We start from the raw sequence: 16,315 nt of genomic DNA, 5'->3' as shown, positions 1-16,315 counted from the left end.
CAGTTTTTTAAAATGTTTTATTGATGCCAGATGGATGCAGCCCTCACGAGAGAACCGAGAGAGAGAGGAGCTGATGCAGGGGTAACAGGAGCTTGGTAATGAATTGTACATTTCCGTCCCTGGAACCAGTTAAATCTTGGAAAATTGTGATAAGGTAATTGCTGCTTTCATGTTATAATGACAAAACAGCTGGAGCGTGAAGGAGGTAAAGACAATGGGTGTTTTTTTCTTTCTTTTGATTTTGTTTTGTTGCCAACTCATTAGAAGCATTGATTGTGTCTGCACTGGTCTAATAAGGATTTTAAATTAGTTAGATAACCTACAACCTGTGAGGAAAATGTGTTCTGACTTGTTTTTGCAATATATCCTAATAGCAACTTCATGTGCAATGATGTCTGTAAAATTTGTCATATTACTCAACAATTATTTTTATTAAGATCAACTAGCTACTAGTATTTGTTTTGTGGACCAGTTTTGAAAATTGTAGTCCTCCAGGACCACTTTGTTTTTATTTTGGAAAAATATAATGGCTAGGGAAAAACATACCAGTGAAAGTGTTGCATAGGATTTTTGAAATGTTTTTTTTTTTTTTTTTTTTAAGTGAAGTTGAAACCAGACATTCCAGTCAAGAACACCAAAGGGGATGTTCTGTTTGGGGTAAAAAGGAAGTTACACTTGATGTGATAATATGACAGCTGCTAGTGTTTTCCTTATTAAATCTCTCTCTTTCTCTCTCTCTCTCTCTCTCTCTCTCAGGATTTCACAAACTTACTCGTTAAGCTCAAGTAATCACCATGTATCGTAAGGTTAAAACTGTCTACTATACTCAAACTCTTTGTAGGAATTCTGGAAAACTAATTTTATTTTCATATTAAACGAGTCATGTTTTTCAGCAAGTTACATTTACCTTCCTTAAAATACCCAGGTTCTGTTTCCTTGAGGCCTAGGTGTGATCTGAACACCAGGAAAAGGAATTAGCACGTTTTTCCTTATTTTCATTTAAGTTGCAGTTCAGAATGTGGAGGATTGCCTGTAACTGCATTGCCATCGTTTTATTTAGAACTGACAATGTTACTGTAGAAGCCAGTGTTTGAGAATATTATCAACAAAACAAGCAGAAGGGGTTAATCATCTACAAAAAAATAAAGTCATTTTATTGCATTTGCCAATTTCTTCACTTTGTCTCTCCAAAAACACTTTGTCTCTCCAAAACAATTTTACACTGTTATCACACTTAACATGTATGCGTGTCTCGAACTTATAAATCATCATCAGTTTTCCTCCCAATGTCGGAGTGAATTTAATCTGTGGTGGTCTGTCAAGAGTGAGTACGGAACATTCAGCCCTGTAGGGGGCTCCCCTGTCTGGACACTGAAGTTTATGATAGGAGAACAAGACAAGCCAATTTTGAAGAAATGTGTTGTTAAGCAACCATAAAGGTGCCTATTATATAAGTGAAATTCAAACATCTCATTGACAACTTTGTTCTATTGATGAAGCAAGTGAAATATAAGATAGTGAAGTGTATTTACTCACCCGTCCTCCCTGCCCCCTTCCTCTCTCTCTCTCTCCCCCTTTGAAAATTTCCCAGTCTATGCTCTAAAATAAATAAAAAAAAGAAAAATAGTTTCCTTTGCCCCACAGCACTTAAAAGAGAAACTTTGCAATCCTAAAACTCAATTCCTTCTATTAACCTCTGTAGATGCTATCTTACCAACTCCGTGAGAACAGCAGTTCCTCATTGTGCCTTTAATAATTACTTGTCATTTATTTGTATTGGAAGATAAGTACTTTGTTAGTTTTGATTAGCTTTTGGCAACTTTTGCATGGATTGTTGATTTCTGAGAATTTATCTATATTTAATTTTTAATCAAGAAAATCTTTTAATAATAGTGACATCTTAGAACACATTTTGTTTCAAATGACTTACTTTGACTCTTTCTGTCATAACTTTTGTTGTAGAAAATTAAAGACAATTGTCAGTTGAATCAGTTAAAGCAAAAAGAGGAAAAAAAAAAACAAATTACAAATGTCATAGATAATTATGTGGCAGATTGCTTGTCCTAATCTTACTACATTTAGAAGGGAGAAAAGCAGACAGACAAATTAAGTTTGTAGAAAAAAGTGAGATGATTGGTCTGATTTGGCTAATGAAATAGTACCCATAATGCATTCTTGCCCTGAACACAAGTATGCGGAAATGTAAATTGACAAACAAACTGTTTTTCTCTCGGAAATGCTTTTTTCCCACAAAATAAATTGAACGTGTCTTAGGCAAATCTGTTGCCCTGCACATAACATGGAGATTAAAGTTTTAGAGAAAATCCTGCAATGAAATTCTGATTAAGAGATGAAATCGATTTCTGCTATGTCTTAATTATGTTGAATCTGTTTTTATCTCTGTTCAACTTTTTTTTTTTTTGGAGCAAAATTTAATGTCTTTTCTATTGTCTGCCTTTTGCCTGTATGGTAACTGAAGGTGGCACACAGCATGGCAAACTGTATAATAATGTGATTATAGATGGCTGTAGAAGTAGTTATTAGAGCCTGAGTTTTTAAATCAGGTATACAGTTCTCAAGATAAAATCCACACTTTTGTTCCTCACTGTTGACCGTTTCCAAGGGCCAATCAAATGTTTCATTAGGATGGGTTGATTTCTAATGAATAAAATGAATGCTACGTGTTTTTCAAAAAAAAAAAAAAAAAGAAATTTCATATTTGAATACTCATTCTAGACTGAAGTTTTCATGCTGCAGAATACAGCTGTTACGGTAATTACTCACCAAGTTTGAAGCAAAGCATTTAAATTTATTTCTCATAATGAATGTCTGTTGTTAAAACCTTAAAGGAGAAGATGATCTGCAATTTTTCAACCTGAGGCAGGTTCAGATATGAATCACTTCAGACATTGAACTTTTCAAAAAAAATATTGTAATAATTGGAGGTGATAAAATTTGTGAATAATTACCATAACCTCACTGCCAGCCATGGTACGCTCCAGACAACTGCCTAGCAGTGGCCTCTTGACGAGGGTTGGCAGAACGTGGCGCGAGAGGTCGCACTTGTGGTTAGACATCCAGTGGTGCAATTTGAAATAACAACCTTTCAAGGGGTTTTGATTTTAATTGGCACCCGTCTAGTGGTGGTTCTTGGTGTAGGATTTAATAGAGATGAAAATGTGCATGACACAAATTTTGTGGAAAACACGTCTGAAAAGAAATGCAATTTTCATAGTTATGCATATATTTCACTATATTGACAAAGGGATGATATCAAGGATAATATTTAAATATAATTAAGTCTTTGTAAATAAGTAACAGCTTGCTAAAGACAATACTAAGAATACACTCGTCAGTAACTGCAAGTGCTCCTTGAATAAAATAATTCATCTAGAACAATTTAGGAGTCCGCCTTGGACCACATATTGATTATTCTAAGTGTACTTACTGGATAGCCCTAAATCTGGATAGTCAATGATATTTGTTAAGAATGCTCACTGATGGCCTCCATATCCAGAGCCAGGGCCCTGCGTGGGGGACGTGGATGAAGTGAAACTGTTCTGTCAGATCTAAGACTTCAGTAGTGTGGTGTTCTGGGCAACAAGCTCTGGAAGACTCTGGCCAGAATGGAAACAATTGTATTGAGCTCTGGGACTGCGAGGTTGGTGAGTGCTTTTAGGGAAAGACTGGAAACCAAAGGGATGATTTCTATAGTATGGTTGATGTCTGTTTGCACCTGGATATTTATGAGTCCAAATTGTTTTGGATGGTACGGGAACCATGGGATGATTTCTGTGGAGGGTTATAATGAAATATCTTGCCAGCAAGTTAATTGGTTATGTTTTCATTCAGTAACTCTGGAATTCTGAATAGAAATAGCTGAGGTAGCGCTAACACTCACCAATTTAGCCAAATGCTAAAACTTACTTAAATTGGCTAAAGAAAAAAGGGCTTGATTTGACTCATTTTAGTCAAATTAACACTATTGGATAACAAATAGACAGAAAGGGAGTGATGATTTGGCTAAGCGAAAAAATTGCTAGCGCTGCCCAAAATAGAATGCTATAACAGTATAAACTGGAAGTGGCCCATCTAATAATAGTATACTATATAGATTAAATTATTATGAATTATATGTACTTAAGACATTTTAGCTTATTTGTGAGTCCACTGAAAATTATTTTACTTTGACTTTAATGTTTCTTATTTGACAGAAACAAATATTTGGGTTTGAAGTTGTTTAGCCATGATAACAATGATGGCCTGTTGCCATGATGTAGAAAATGATGAATTTGGTTGCTAATAAGGGTAACTTACCCTCATGTCTCTCTCTTTACAGAGACTAATGTCTGGATTGATAATAGATTGGCACTGTAACAGGCCTGATAGTGTGAAAAGCGATGGATGATTTTTTTTTTTAATGGATAGGGAGAAATTGCTGAATAATTCCACATACCATTATTCCATTGCTTTGTTTTTTCATGATGTATCATATTTTAGTTACAAGTACAAATATTTGCTCTTTGACATTGAATCTACTCACTTTTCAGAAATTCGGAAGCTTTTTTCAGGTTGAAGTGACAAAGATTGTTTTGGAAAAAGAAATTGATTTGTTTTGTTCACGTGAAAGCTGTATTTTTTGGAGCTGATAGTGGACGGTGTGCCAGAAAAGAAAATGGGGGGGGAGGGTGGAGTCAGACTGCCATTACTTCCACTGCACATGATTTGTTGTTATCATTACAAAAGTAAAGAATGGTTCAAACTGAAATCACACACCAGATGATATACATTGTTTAAGTTTCCTGTCTACTAGCAGTTCCAGTGTATCCTCAACTACAGGCAGTTCCAGTGTATCCTCAACTAATTGAAACTGTCAGTACAGATATTAAATATTATGACTGTGGCTGGAAGATTGGCATAATTTTGTCTGCTGGCCAGAAACACGAAGTATTTTCTGTAGTATTCTGGAAGATATTTAAGTTAATTATCCCTTTTAACTTATAAGAAGAATGATATTGCCTCAGTTGTCTTAGCTACAGAATATTTAACTGGAGTAATGGATAAAGAAGCCCTAACGAGGTCTTAATTACTGACAGCATAATGGAAAAGATAGATGATGTTTTTCAACCCAAGGCAGTGGTGATATTTTTCATCTTTTGCTAATGAGTTGTGCTTTTCTGGTTGAAAAGTCTCTATATCCAGAAGGAGACGGGGGGGGGGGGGGGGGGGGGGGGGGGGGGGGGGGGGGGGGGGGGGGAGCTATTTGCTGTGGTGAAGAGTTCAGATTCTGGGGGATATAGTCAGACATGGAGTGAGATGTGATCATTGTTGGCATGAGGTTGTGATTGTCATTAACAAAAGGATTCCATAAGGTAAGACAGTATGTGTGTGTGTGTTCGTGTGTATGTGAGAGGGGGAGAGAGAGGGAGTGAGAGAGATATTTTATAACGATATAGACAGACATACTAGTATACACAAGCATGAAATAGTGGATTTGAAATAAGGGACGTTTTCATTCACTAACTGTAGAATTCTGAATGGAAGTAGAGTGATATAACAGTTTAAACTGGAAATTGCCATGTTATAATTATAATGTTAATTTTTTTATTTTTATTTTATTTTATTTTTTATTTTTTTTTGCTGGGTGAAATATTACGGTGAGTGCCTGGCATTGATTATTTGCATTGACAAAAGTATTGCTTGCATGCTGAGGTGTGAGCATGCGTGTACGCAGCCTGTTTAATGACCATTTCACTTTCAGCATGGTATGTTGACACTTTATTTGCATGGAAGAGGAATGTCCCTGCATACTATAGATAGAAATCTTCCTCACACCATGTGAGTTAACACTGTGAGACAATGACTTGCCTGAAATGCCCAGGCACATGATATGGCAGGTGTCAGGTAGTTAGGTACTTCTCAGAATCAATCACCAATGTTGGGCTTACCATCCCAAACCAAACCCCAACTCCAACCCAAAATAGGGGGTAACAATTTTTGGAAACATTTTACAGCTGACACTTCATTACTGTGAAGTGTTTAATGCATGTCTTATTCTGATGTATCAAAGCATTTATTGTACCACCAGCGTAGGCGCTGGCGGTACACATGGTTTTAGTCCCGACCCGTATGTTCCGCCGGCTCCTGCGGCTCCGCCGGCTCCGCCGGCTCCTGCGGCTCCTGCGGCTCCGCCGCCAAGTCACCGTTACCGCTTCTCCTCCTAGACGGTAAGGGTCTCCATACCCATCTCTTGGATTTAGGTCACCTATAATCTCAACTCGTTCCACGTAAAATTTGGGCTTTGTCGGTATTGGGGTCTAGGTGTGGCACTCATTGCAATGCACCCTTGTCCAAAAATGGCAAAATTAAATGCTAATTATCTCCCCTACGGAAGGAATTATGGGAAAATTTTCTACAGACAGCTTTCCAAAAGTCATATGTGTAGATTTCAAATATGCCCTTGGATTTGACCTTTGACCTTTATTTCAAGGTCAAACGGGCCAAAATTTTCAAAAAAACAAAATTTTTGCCGAAAAAAAAAATTTTTTGCGCTCTTATTCAGACACCACACAGACTTAACTAATAATATTAATGGAAAGTGTTACCCTTCGGGTCATCTTTCATCTCCGTGAATTTGGGGTCAATCGGTGCATTTTCACGGGAGTAGCGGCCATAAGATATCAAAACTGAAAACTGTCTCTAATTCGGGAACCGTTAATGCTAGACACCCATTCTTTTTTGCATTATGTAGAGCATGTAAAGCCCAACACTGGATGTGGTCTCCATTTTTTTGTATTCCATACGGTTTTCGAGTTACGCTTTATCAAAAAGTACATATTGGTGGTGAAAGCAAAATGTGCAGGCTTGGCAAAGCAGACAACTTGTGGTCAAAAATGACATTATTTCATCAAATTTGAACATCTGGAACTTCAGAGCACCTCCCATTTCAAGAATTTTGACCAAAATGACCTTTTCTTTATTTTAATTAATTTTTTTCTGTAGGAAATTTATGGCACACTATGGTAACTCCAATATTATACCATTTAGTCCCTTATATCTCCAAAACTGGCAGAGATAGGTCCATAGTTTCTATTGAACTTGAATAGGAAGTCATATACTGGCAATCTAAACGTGACCTTAAAATTGACCTTTGACCTACTTTTCACCATGAACTGAACTTTGCAAATTTTGCTTCCCTTTTATCTCCAAAACTGGCAGAGATAGGTCCATAGTTACTATTGAAGTTGAATAGGAAGTCATATACTGGCAATCTACATGTGACCTTAAAATTGACCTTTGACCTACTTTTCACCATGAACTGAACTTTGCATATTTTGCTTCCCCTTTATCTCCAAAACTGACAGAGATAGGTTCATAGTTACTATTGAACTTGAATAGGAAGTTATATACTGGCAATCTAAGTGTGACCTTGAAATTGACCTTTGACCTACTTTTCACCATGAACTGAACTTTGCAAATTTTGCTTCCCTTTTATCTCCAAAACTGACAGAGATAGGTCCATAGTCTCTATTGAAGTTGAATAGGAAGTCATATACTGGCAATCTACATGTGACCTTAAAATTGACCTTTGACCTACTTTTCACCATGAACTGAACTTTGCATATTTTGCTTCCCCTTTATCTCCAAAACTGACAGAGATAGGTTCATAGTTACTATTGAACTTGAATAGGAAGTTATATACTGGCAATCTAAGTGTGACCTTGAAATTGACCTTTGACCTACTTATTATCATGAACTGAACTCTGCTAATTTCTTTCTCTTTTAACTCCAAACCTGGCAGAGATAGGCCCATAGTTACTATTGAAGTTGAATAGGAAGTCTGGCAATTTACTGTGACCTTGGAATTGACCTTTGACCTACCTTATGATGAACTTAACTTTGATTGTACCATTTTTTTAGTTATATATATATTTTTTGCATATTTTGAAAATTCTCTTTGATTGCATTTTTACAGCTTGTCAAGCACAAGACTGGTGGCTGTCTTCCTTTTTTTGTGTATGTGGGGGTCTATACGAATGTGCTTGCTCCAGCTGGTGGTACAATATTCGGAGGCGGTATCGCCTCTCTGATCCTCTAGTTTCACATTTATATTACACATTGTGTGTGTGTATGGTTGGTTGGTTGGTTGGTTGGTTGGTTTACTACTGCCAGGCTTTGATATTTCTATAATTTTTGGCCTGGTTTGGCATCCTCTCACCTGGAGAGTGACGTCCTCTCACCTGCAGGATTTCCTGGAGTTTTATACACCTGTTACAGTAGTGAACCTTAAGTTTTGAACAACTCACATTTTCCAGTAGTTTTTTTTTTCAACATTTGCCATTAATTGCTCGCAGACTTGTCATCAAAAATGCACCAAGATCACTTTTCAGAAGTAAGAATACAGTATTTTCTTTAATAGATATAATTGACATATTTTGTTTAAATATATCACATTAGTATTACCTTGTCATGTTCCTCGCTGTGCTGTTCTATGTACACCGTGGATATTTATAATTTAAGACATTCTCTGTTATTTAAAGTAAGGAGCTGTCGGCCACTGTTTGCTGGCACATTTCAATACTATGTTCTAAAGATAAAACATTTTTGTGTGAAAAAAATTCAGAATATTATAGAAATGGAAGGCATGACAAGCACCTGTTTTCTGCCTACCTTCAGTCCAGCTTACTCTGCCAAGTGTTGGCTCAGCTTCTAGTGTTCTTAAGATAAAGCACTTTGGTCAAAGAAAATATGGAAAATTATAGGAATTATAGGCATGGCGGGCACCTGTTCACTGTCTGCCTACCCCAAGTCCAGGTTCAAGCCTCAGAAATAATAAAAATTGCTGCTTGCAAACATGAGTCTCAGATATGAGAGCACAAATGGATCAAGCTACAAATCAATCACCACAACGTAAAATTAGGGCGCATTCCCATATATTTTAGATCGATCTATCTCTGTGGGGAGTCTCACTAGATTACTGTCAGATTATCTGGCTTAAATGTCCGTCCCGCCTACTACAAGCTGTATGGGGGTAATTATCTTTTGTGCCCGCTCGGCTGACAGCTATTTAGCGTGAACCCCCAGAGAGTTAGGTCGATCTAGTTGGATCGATCTTATCTTTGGGAGTGGGTCTTAGTCGCCATGAGCACAGTGATGAACCACACAAACAATCTGGATATATCATTTGTGGGTCCTATCACTGAACGCGAGGCTACTAATTTAACATTGGTTCTCTTAATTTGTGGCTCAAGTCATTAATTTAGGCATTTGTGCTCACAAACCTGATGCTGAGTTCGCAAATGCCCAGTCTGTTTATTAGGCCAGAGCTTTACACTTCCAGTCTCATACAGTCTGCTCGTCTTGTCATCTTTATGTCCTTACTTTGAGCAGTAACAGTTAATGATTGCTGATTGCCTTTAAGTCTTAGCCATGATGGGAATGCTTCAGTGATGAAATCTCCATCAGTTGGTTGAATTCTGCTGTAATGACTGCTGGAGGATAGTACATCATTCTCTAATAGAATTACTTGGTTATTACCATGAGGGGATCACAATTTATCAGTATAGCAAGAAGAAGGGTTTTCAGAATGGGAAGTAATCACTTGATTTATACAAACTGAATTCTTGGCAATTGTAGAACTAGGAAAATTGGGTTTGAATTCATTTATGGTAACACTCAATCTCTTCAATGGGGAAAAATTATCTTTCAGATATCAGTACGCAATTTGTAATAATTGAATTATTGAAGGTATGTTTCTGTATCATGAGTGTTGGTTTTACTTCATAGAGCAGAACCATAGGGTAGTCTGCTTTTCATCTTTGCTGCTATCACACAATAGAAATGTTCTAATTTTAAAAATTAATGATTTAAAATATACAGTGCCTTTAAAAATCGTAATTTTCCTCATTAAAGAAATTAAGTCATTACCTTATAATCGTGAACCATTTAGCAGATTTTGATTGTCACTCTTCAGTTAACAAGTGTTACTTAGCCTTGGTTAATTGCAATATGTCAGCGTACTCAGGGTATTCGGGGGGGGGGGGATGCAGGCTTCACTAACAACCAACATTTGCCCAAATCATTATGTTGTTCACTGTCTCTGAAGTAATGATTTATAGAAGAGTTATCTCTCCATAAGACTGTAATTACTCTCCTGGCGACACAGAAAGAACTGCTGAGTTCTCCAACATCATCGTCTGAAGATTATGTATAATTATATTGACTTTGATTCATCGTCTGCTCCGTGTTTGGGAAGTTCAACTAGAGGAGAAGAAATTAGATTTGCCGCTTTTGCAAAGTAGTTCTCTTAATGTTTGATCTGTTGAAGGCAAGAATGAAAAAATCAATGAAGAATCTACCACTTAGTCTTGTATCGATTTGCATTTTTTTTATCAAAATGGTTAAAAAAACACTCTCCATGTCTCAGGTTAATTATATAAATGTGCAGTGTGAGTTCTCTCATCAGGACAACTCAAAACCAGTTGATAAGACTTACAACTGCATCAAATCATGATCTGTTGACCTGTACCAAGCCTTAGATGTTGAAGTTCCATTTTCTGGACGCTCTCATTTTCTGTGCATGTTGAGCTGACAGCAATTACACTACTGAGGTGTGAAGTTCTTAGTTGTATCAACCTATATCCACTTGAAACACAACTTATTGTGAGAAATGTGAAATAAAAGTTTTGTTGGCTCTGTAAAATGTTAAACTGAATATGCAGTGAGTGAAAATCACCAACAGATTTCTGTGGGGAACAGTTCTAGATGTGATTATATAACTATTAGCAAAGATCTAAACATCATGGATATTTCTCAGTATTTCACCACATATTGGTCCTTGTGTGAGAAAGACCCAGAAACCCTCTGTCCTGAGGTCAAAATCAAACAAGATCATTAACTAGGGGTTAGAAAAAGTTGAAAGCTCAGCAGTAGGTCCATTAGCTGTGTGCCAATCAACATTAACCAAGCAGTTGAAGTGTGTAGACATAAAGACTGGTCAGTCAGTGACCCCTGCCAGTCATCAGAAACCAAATAATATTATTGTCAATTACTGAAGGTGGTGCTGTGATTGGCTTAGAAAAATGCAAAATGTTTGAATTTCTTTGAAAACAGATTATTGCTGTTTTGTCTCAAAATTCTGTTTTAACTGTAAATTATTATCATCATCATCATCATCATCTAATATTAGCAAAATTTATCAGGCAAAAAACAAATAGTATTCATCAGACCAAGGTGCAGTGTAAGTCAATTAAGAGATAAATTCTATTGATATGTTAAGGTGTCAAGTTGACCTAGCAGAGTATGTTTGTGTGTTAATCTACCTTAAGCAGCTCATCAGTAAGATAGTGTGTGCAAACACAGGTTGGGCTCAGATGCTCTCTGGGATAGAACTACCAGTGACATAACTTGAAAGTATGGTATTATCTCTTAAGTTTCAAATCCTTCGTTTGTGCCAATATTTCAGTTTTAGTTATTTCAAGACAAGTCTTTCTAAACAAAGCTTTCTTCCTATTCAGAACTTCTGAAAAGTTATTATTATGCTTAATTTGTTCTGTTCAGTTATACAGAATAATTACCGTATAGCAGCATTGCAGCCTTTTGGCTATGGGGAGTGGAAAGAAGTTGTTTAGGTTAGTTCTGTGTGTGTGTGTATTTAACTCCAGCTAGGCAAAACATGACAATATATGTAATGATATTGTTTAATAATGACATTGTAAAGCTGCAGTGTGGTTGGTGCTAACATACCAAGTTGTGTTCAGGGTCAAGTTGAGTTGTCCTCATTCTACTCATCTCAGCAGGCCATGTGATTATGATTAGTTCTCCACAGGAAGCCTTTCTAATAGCTGAAGACTTTTTCTCCAGTGTTGGTAGGTGGGACAATAGAGAGACTAGAGTGGACCCCAAGTTAACTGTATATATAGACAGATTTCTTAGATAGGGTGAACTGAGGTAGTTGGACCCAATTCATCTGGAAACCCCACTTATATTAATTGATGTCAGTTATTCTGCATGATTTATCTTGTGAAAATATGGTTTTGTAGTCATTTTATATATTTCCCACATATTATGATTAATATATTGATACTAATCTAGGCTAAACTATCCACACAGTTATATATTGGTTAAACTGGCTGCTGCTTCAATATTTTAAGAAGATCTGCTTATTGTTTGAAAGTTTTGAAATATTGATTTTTAAGTTGGTAGCTTGTCTTTCAAATTTTTCCTCTTTCAAAATATATATAAATTTGTTTTTCTTGTAATGCATTATGAAACCCTATTGCCAATATTATCTGGTAATTATAATTAGCTACAAGGAAGGTGATAATCTGGTATAGCTGGCAGGAAACATGTGATGAATCTGACGTTTGCTTCTCCTTCATCAGTTAAGGGTTGCAAGGTAAGATGTCTACTTGTAACTGCCTATAGTTCAAGTTATTAGGATTGCTGTAGCTGTCATTCCTGATATTTTGGGCTGAGAGATGAACTGATCAGACCTCCAAAAGTAAGTGAGTTATTTACTAGTAGTTAGGGACCAAGTTGTTTAATTTTGAAAATTGAATACTGTAGGGAAAGTTTTCTTGAAAAAATGTCAGAATTATGTCAGAAATTACTCAGATATTTATTTGCAGACCTTGCATGCAGTTTACATGTTATTGAGAAACATAAAACTAGGTTGTTCATTTGGAAAATTGAATTCTGCAAAAGAAGTTTTATTGGCACAAATGTGGGAAAATCCAGTGATTTCATCTCCAGACATATGACATATAGGTAAGGGAAATCTGGACCTCTCAGGAATGTATCCTCCATTTTACCCTAGCAGATCTCCCAATATTTTGATAGATAGTGTTATCTCCACCTGTGCTGTGTTGTTAAGATCCCTGCTCTCAATCAAACAGTTGACTTTGTGCCTCTATCTCCTGGAGATATGGGCAGTCACATGTACTCTTGCTGTCATGTTTTTAGAGGTATTCTACTGGGAGAAGGTCTGGTGAACTGATGTATGAGAAGGACAGGGTTTGGTGAGATATCTTCTCTTATTCAGGAGAGAGAGAGAGAAAGTGTATGTAGGGGGTGTAGAGAGAGAAAGAGGGAGAGAGAATAGGGTTGGAGAGAGTAGAGTGGTGAGAGAGAGTGTGTAGGGATGTAGAGAGAGAGTAGGTATGCAGAGAGAGGGGGGGGAGGGAAGGAGAGACAGACAGACAGGCAGACAGATTTAGAGAGAGAAATAGGAAGGAATTTTTTCACTGGTTTGTTGTCTCATAGGTTAATGATGCATCATGTGATGTATTGATCATTTAAAATACCAGAGAGCAGACTTAATTCAATCTTATGCTTGCTGTTGGATAAAGTGATCCATTTTAATGCAGGCATTTCATGTAATTTCTCTGCTGCTGTGGGAGATAGGCAAGTGATTTTACATGATTAGGTTGAGTGCTTGCAAAGTGATGGAGCTTGTCAATCAAGAAGATTGCTGCAGTTTAACTAATTTTTCGTGAAATGTTTGGATGTCCCAGATGATTTCTGTAATTGTGTGTTTTTAAGGAAATTAGCAATAATGTGAACATGTTGCAAATAAAAGATCATTGTAAAATAAGAGTACCTACAAGGGCAGATCCAGATATATTTTCTGACAGTCTTCCAAATTATCTTTGTTGATCCATCTTTCATTTTTGACCGTCTTCCAACAGAAAACATTAGTTGGCTGACAATGTAAACTTGAAAATCTGACCGTGACCCAGAAGACGGCCTAAATCCGCCCCTGACCTATTTGACAAGAGTGTCTTACTGGTATTGCATTCTTTGAATTACAATTACAGTCACTGTGGTATCAATATACAAGATTGCCTCCTCCAGGGATTAAAACCCATTGCTTAAGAAAGATCCTCTTAGTATTCAGGTGTTATTTTAAATATTAGTAAATAACATGTTTAATGACAAGTCTATACATTCAGAGTCCTGTGATTTGGAATCTTAAAATGTACATTTCTGTTTAGATAGACAGGTAATTACTCCAGTTAATTCAACCATGAAGATGAGAAATGAGCCATCATTTTGACTGATCACACTGTGACTTAACCTGAAGATAGAAGATAACAGCACATTAATCTTTTGCCTTAGGTGATGAAAAATATAATGGGAAGAGGAATTAGGCAAAGAGGGCTTAATTAGCTTTCAGTTATTCCATTAACCTTAAAAGTGATGATGGATTATGGGGATCCATCATTGGGTGAAGAATAATTTTTCTTTATTTCAAGACTTCCTTTGATGCTTGGTATCCAATTTAGAACTCAATTAGAGGGTCTATTTATGAGTGGTGATCTACTTTTTTATTAACATACATATTTTAATTTCATTGTTAACCCAGGTGACAAAGCCCGATGACACCATTTCTTATCTAAATAAGAAAAAAATATCACTTATATATACAGTATATCTGTTCTAAAGGGTTTTCAGACTACATTTGACTTTGGCCAGTTATAAAATTGCAATATGTATTTTAATTATTGTTCATTTCAAAACAAGGTTTACATATCTAAGGTACAAATTCCAGTGTTGATACCCAGCTCTGAGTGAGATAAGACCTATGATGTAAGAATTCATTACGTCCATGCTTATAGGTTGCCGATTAAAAGGTCTCTTCTGGGGTGACAAGAATCAACATGGTTCTGAATCGTTTCTCTGCATGTATTTAGAACAGTTTTAACCAAGTGTATAGTATTTTCTATCACAACAGATTAGAGGGTTTCCCCAGGGTTTGGGATACAGGGTGTCCAAAATGTTGATCTCTGATTTTGTCACCAATTTACAGGGAGTCCAACTACAAATATACCGTCATTCCCCAGAAATTTCTTAAAGGATCCAGCTGTCTTTGAAAATATAGGCCATCTTTTGAGCCCAGTGGCTGTCCAAATGATGGCTAGAGGGCTCTCTGGGAAATACCTTGCTACAGATACAACAGAGAAGGATGCCTAAAATGTAAATTCACTGTAGACATGTTAAGAAGGATTTTTTTGTAACAGGAAGCAATGTATTCCTGCAATAAGAATTATGATGCTGTCGGGTTCCACCTGCTGCTACATAAAACTTTTTGAGCACCTGCTACAATTATTTTACCAAAGTCAGGGTAATACTTAATCTTATGTAATGTTAATGTTCAGTCTCACTCTTTATCTTATGTTGTCTTATCATTTCAGGTGAACCACAGCCTGATTTCATAGAAGAAGAAATAAAGAAACAGCGTCAAGAAGCAGAACAAGGTCAGGCAGAGGACATACCAACTCAGGAAGACTCAGACGGAGACATCGAGATGCTGCCAGGAGGCAGAAAGCGGCCATTTCCAGATCAGCTAGATGGTGGGGGGAAGAAGAAAAAGAGGAAGAAGACATCAGGTCCTCCTCTCCCCAAAAACGCTTTGATGCAACTTAATGAAATCAAGCCTGGGCTACAGTACAAAGTGATGTCGCAGAGCGGCCCCGTGCATGCGCCCACCTTCATTATCTCTGTGGAGGTGAACGGACAGGCATTTGAAGGTGTTGGGAACACTAAAAAGAGGGCCAAGCTCAATGCCGCAGAGAAAGCCCTTCGGTCGTTTGTCCAGTTTCCCAATGCATCAGAGGCAATGCAGGCCATGGGAAAGCAAATGGTGACCAATGCAGATTTTACGTCAGATGCAGCAGAAAATGCTGATCTCATCTTCAATAGTTTTGAGTCCAACCAGCAGCATGGGGACAACCAGAATGGCAATGGAACACAGGTAGCTCTAAATATAGATGGCGCTATGCACCCAGCCCCTGCCTCGTTAAATGGGTCTGGGCTGCCGAAACCTATCCCTCCCCAGCCCTCTGGGAAAAATCCCGTCATGATTCTTAACGAGCAGCGGCCAGGACTGAAATATGAGTTTGTCTCTGAAACGGGAGAGAGCCACGCTAAGAGCTTCACTATGGAGGTGACGGTGGATGGAGAGACATTTCAGGGTTCGGGGAGAAACAAAAAAGTTGCCAAGGCGCATGCGGCTCAGGCCGCCCTCAGCAAGATCTTCAACTTGGAAATCTCCCAGGCTCCAGGTAGAGCTACAGCACAGGCATTCTTCACACCAGGGGGCTCTGTTCTCACTCATTTCAGCTTTTGTCACTCTGCCTGGCATCTTTTCTCTTTTGGTTCTTGTTTTGTTTTGTTTTGTTGCAGACAATTTTAAACAAAAGAAATTAACACTGGTGAAGATAAGAAAAACAAGGATGTTAGAGAAATTTTGCCAAATACTGGTATCTAAAGATGAGATCTTGTTTCCTCGGGGATTTTGTTTGAAGCTTTAGTC

General features: G+C 37.3%; 1 protein-coding gene across 4 annotated transcripts in view; it reads left to right on the top strand.

Annotated features, from left to right (window-relative positions):
- The window catches only part of LOC106162125 (double-stranded RNA-specific editase 1), a 50,003-nt gene that overhangs the window by 27,780 nt on the left and 5,908 nt on the right, over positions 1-16,315 (top strand). For 2 of the 4 annotated variants that reach the window (XM_087016839.1, XM_013539266.2), the window contains exon 2: positions 15,195-16,064. In XM_087016839.1, coding sequence (XP_086872965.1) covers positions 15,195-16,064 — 870 coding nt within the window. Of the gene's footprint in view, positions 1-12,356; positions 12,503-12,879; positions 13,020-15,194; positions 16,065-16,315 lie in introns of those variants that run through there. The other 2 variants (XM_013539271.2, XM_013539264.2) reach the window with 2 other exon arrangements.

Source organism: Lingula anatina, chromosome 7, assembly GCF_051362555.1.
Source record: "Lingula anatina isolate TDL-2025a chromosome 7, LinAna3.0, whole genome shotgun sequence".
NCBI classification, from domain to species: Eukaryota; Metazoa; Brachiopoda; class Lingulata; order Lingulida; family Lingulidae; genus Lingula; species Lingula anatina.
This window is presented reverse-complemented; position numbering and strand designations above follow the sequence as displayed.